The following is a 4,487-nucleotide window of genomic DNA, read 5'->3' on the forward strand; positions in this document are numbered from 1 at the left end:
ATGAAATGACATGTGTCCTTCTAAAGTTAAGCATGGGTTGTATATGGATTTATGTTAAGTATATGTATGGTTGGCTATGGTCTTATATGTTAATGTTGATTTGTATTTTGTCTCTTATACTTGTAAAGGAAAGGTTTTATCAAAGGATATGAAAGCATACATTTCTTGTAAATGTCCGTTGTGCATATTTTCTTGCATGGTCTCCATACTTAGTACTTAATTGTGCTAACCCCTTTCTTTCGCTTTTTGACTAAAGTGTAGGGATTTGGAGATGGTGATATGTCATGGCTACTTGATAGGTTTTTAAGAGTTGAAGATGAAGACTTGGTGAGTCCTCATAGATTCGAGGGCAATAACCAACATGTTCTTTTTTATGTCTCTCTAGTATTTGCTTAAGTTTTGAGTGGGCTTAGTCCCAATGTTATATTCAAGTATTAGATGGTTTTGAGACATATTGTATAAAGTCTAGAAAGTCTTCCGCTTGCTATTTATTGAAAGTATCTTCGTGTGTTAAGAAAGTTTTTAATCCCTTATGGTTTTGGTGTCTATGCGATGAATGAATGCTAAGAGACTTGTATTAGACCTCTTCGAGGTCGAGTACGCCGGTTACGACTAAGGGGTGCTCCCGGGTCGTGACAATAAAGAAACCTTTATATCTTGGAAGCTGATGTAGAGAATTAAGCATCCTTGTATTAACCTATGCTCCTAAAATAAATAGGGCAGGGGATAAATGATCACCTTGCTTAAGTCCTCTAGTAGAATGAAAGAAACCTTTTCTGAGACCATTAATTATAATAGAATACCAATTGTTACCCATTATTCTCCAAACTAAATCAATAAACATTTCCCCAAAACCAAATCTCCTTAAAACCAAACATGCAAATGACCAAGACACTCTATCATATGCCTTGGCCATATCAAGTTTGATAACCACATTACTTCCTATCTCGGGTTTTTTAATACCATTTGTAATCTCTTGTGCTAGCATGATACTTTCAGTTATACTTTTGCCTCTCACAAACCTTGATTGATTGTCTGATAACAATAGAGGTAAGACAGTAGCCAATCTCATGTTCAACACTTTGGAAATAATCTTATTTGTAAAATTACTAAGGCTGATGGGTCTGAGTTCTGTTAATCTGGAAGGATGCTCAATTTTAGGAAGTAAAACCAAACAGGCACGAGACATGAACTTAGGCATAATATGACCACAGAAGAATGATTGTACAACAGCCAATAGATCTTCTTTAATGATATTCCAACAAACCTGATAACATTTGCCCCCAAAGCCATCAGGACCTGCTGCTGAATATGGATTCATAGCAAACACAACATGTCTGAGTTCATCTATATTAGGTATTGCTTGCAACATCTCATTCTGATCAGGAGTAATTATTGTAGGAATATATTAAAGGATTCTTTCATCTATCCTGTCATTTTGTCCAGTAAATTGGTGTTAATATTTATCACAAGCTGCCTGAGCAATTTGTTCCTCACCCTGTATCCACACCTCATTTTCAATACAAATCTTATGAAGAAAAAGCCTCTTTCTCCGACCTCTCATCAAAGCATGAAAGTATTTTGTATTGGCATCTCCTTCTTGAAACCATTGTAATTGGGTCTTTTGTTGAAGAATAGCTTCTTCCAATTTCAAATACGTAATATAAGTTGCATTCATCTGATGTAACTTCTGTCTAATAGCTTCAGTATTATTTGTCATAAATTCCTCTTCAGACTTCCTAATGGACTCCTCAAACTCCCTAACCTTAGTAAAAATGTCACCATACTCCTGTTTGAACCATTTGCTAAGAGTGGAAGTTAATCTCTTCATTTTCATATGTAATTTCCACATAGGATTACCAGTAGTGACCTGGTCCCAACACTGCTGAACTGTGTTCATAAAATTCCCATTTTCAACCCAACAATGTAGGAACTTGAAATATTTTTTATGACTCTAATTTGTTTGAATCATCTCCATTAAAAGAGGACTATGATTAGAACCAACAGAGGATAGATTCTCAATAGTAGTTTGAGGCAGATTCTCTAACCATTTATCATTAGCCATAGACCTATCTAATCTCTTCCAAACTCTAGCTTCTGCATCCCTTTGATTACACCATGTAAAAAGAAGCCATGTGTACCCTAGATCTATCAATCCACATGCCTCTATAACTCCAATAAATTGAAGACTCTTATTCATAATGTAAGGTATCCCACCAAGTTTTTCCTCTATAGATGTAATAACATTGAAATCACCAATAGTACACCAAGGAAAATCCATATTAGCATATAAAAGTAACCTGTCCCACAAAGGTCTCCTCATATACTCTTTACATTTAGCATAAACAAAAGACATCATGAATTTATTCGGGAGAGCAGTGTGCTGAAAGGTTACAGTAATATGTTGATCATGTTTTTCGAGGACCTGTCCAGTGATATCATTAGACCAAAACAACCAAATTTTCCCATTAGGATTACTGACTGCCTGATCCATTTGATGTTGCAATTTTACTATGGCAATATGAGACTGATCTGCAAATGGTTCCAAGATAGCAATAATAGATAGATTATGAGCTTTCTTGAGAGTTTGCAGTCTTTCCAATGCTCCTTTAGTGTTGATACTCCTAGCATTCCAACAAATGGCTTTAATCATCAATAACCTTTCGATTTGGACCTAGTCATTAGCCTGCAAGAATTGTCAGACATGCTGGTGATACTCTGATGAGGAATGTGCCTAGTCTGTTTCCTTCCCCTTGGAGATAAACCATGTTCTTCTGTCACTCTTTGAACATCAGAACATTTATCGTGGAGATTGGAACCAAAGACTGGGCCTGTCTGCTTCATGGTGTCATCTGCATCCTCTTCTGATTCATCCATAGATTGATTATCAGGATCCACCTCATCTTCAGAGTTAAGTTCCCCAAAATCATCAGGGAGCAGCTTGCCCTGTTGATCTTTAGACAAATCCTGATCCTTAATAGGTGTACCAGTATTAGTTACATCCGGATCCTGGCCAATATTCTTCTACATTCTCTTTTTTATAGCGTCCCTTATCTTTTTACTCAACCTTTCCCCAGATTTATTATTGAATCTATTGTGTTGTTGATGAGTATCTATAATTTCTTGTGTGTCAGGAATCTTTTGATTTCTGAGTGGGGTAACAGGGGCTCTAGAGTCTCCTCTATGGTCAAATTCCAGTTCCTCATGTCTAGCATGAGTCAGTTCCCCCCCCCTGTTTGGACACCCCTCCCTGCAAGTTAGTAGGTGTCCCCTGTTCCCTCCCATCCATGCCTCCAACAGCTTCCTCAATAGCAATAACAGTTTCAAAGGGTTTAGGGGTGAAAGCATTGAGTCAATACCTGTAACCTCCTGCCCTTTACTCACTATTTTTCCTGCAATATTATCACTGTATTTTGGTATAGTTCTGAGTTGTTCACCTTCTTCCTGTTGTTGATTTAATGCTGGTTGCAGCCTGCTATGTTGCTTGCTACCATTGTGTATTTCCAGTTCCTCCAAATGAGCTGAGGACTTCTGCACATCAAGATTAGTATATGGATTTTGTGTAGGAATGGCCATTATACCTACCTGTTTGGTAGACTGGTCTGATTGTATGTTGGTGCCCCTTGTTACCTGCTGCTGAGTAGTATTCCTCCTCCTTTGTGTTTGCTACTGATCCTCTTGCTGCCCCTGCTTTTGACCCTGCTCCCTTGGTTGATTATAAAGATTGGTATGATCATCTTGTGGACCAGATTCTTTGGAACCTTTAGTCTATTGTTGATTGGTATCCATATCTTTATTATTCTTGTTTCTCACATTGTCTAAATCCTTTTTCCTTTTCTCTTCATCCCTTTGTTTAATTGTGCAATCATTTTCCACATGCCCTTGATGCATACAATAAAAACAATAATCTGGAATGTTATCATATTCAATCTTTTGCCATCTCCCATCAGTGATATCCTCCCCGATATAACCCATCCAAATATAAGGAGGTCTCTTATGAGTGAGATCCACTTGAACCTTCACCCTAGCTTGACTACCTCTAGTCTTTTTAATAGAAGCAGAATCTAAGTATAACACTTTTCCTATAGGTGAAAGCAGCCCTGTCACAAACTCTTTATTATAACAATGCCAAGGCAATTCCGGTAAAGAGAACCATATAAGGACTATAGAAGTTTCTTCAGCAGGCTTAAAACTAGGAGTCCATACTTGAATTCTCATCACTTTGCTAGAGATAGTCATCCTTTGTTTAGTCCAATCCATATTATAATCAAGCTCAATATCAAGATCAATATAGACATGATGAGAATTAAAATGTGCAATCTTAACTCCACCAGATAATTGAGTCTGTAAGATGAAATTATTCCTAATAAGATCCACTTTAGGCATGGTGGTGCTAAACTTCCCAATGAGAGTATACTTACAAGCAACAGCCAAATCATGAATGATCTCTTCTTTAACATACAGAACAGCAGGTAAACCTTGTTTCG

General features: G+C 37.2%; 1 protein-coding gene across 1 annotated transcript; it reads right to left on the reverse strand.

Moving 5' to 3' along the window:
- Positions 1-697: 697 nt before the first annotated feature.
- On the reverse strand, positions 698-3,576 carry LOC107062669 (uncharacterized). Its single transcript, XM_015313563.1, has 5 exons — positions 3,063-3,576; positions 2,661-2,954; positions 2,002-2,532; positions 1,478-1,890; positions 698-1,378 (listed from the first exon to the last, which is right to left on the reverse strand). Exons 1-5 carry the CDS (start codon positions 3,574-3,576, stop codon positions 698-700), a joined length of 2,433 nt encoding a protein of 810 aa, XP_015169049.1.
- Between the last annotated feature and the right edge of the window lie 911 nt (positions 3,577-4,487).

This window comes from Solanum tuberosum, unplaced genomic scaffold (genome assembly GCF_000226075.1).
Source record: "Solanum tuberosum cultivar DM 1-3 516 R44 unplaced genomic scaffold, SolTub_3.0 scf00256, whole genome shotgun sequence".
NCBI lineage: Eukaryota > Viridiplantae > Streptophyta > Magnoliopsida > Solanales > Solanaceae > Solanum > Solanum tuberosum.

Excerpts from the sequence above, each read along its gene's own strand:
- LOC107062669 (XM_015313563.1), bottom strand. The coding sequence starts at position 3,576 with ATGGCCATTCCTACACAAAATCCATATACTAATCTTGATGTGCAGAAG. Across the intron at positions 2,955-3,062 it reads TAAATCTGGGGAAAGGTTGA|ATCAACAGGGCAAGCTGCTC; the intron begins GTAAAAAGATAA and ends ATTTGTCTAAAG. Across the intron at positions 2,533-2,660 it reads GACTAGGTCCAAATCGAAAG|ATCAGTCTCATATTGCCATA; the intron begins GTTATTGATGAT and ends AACCATTTGCAG.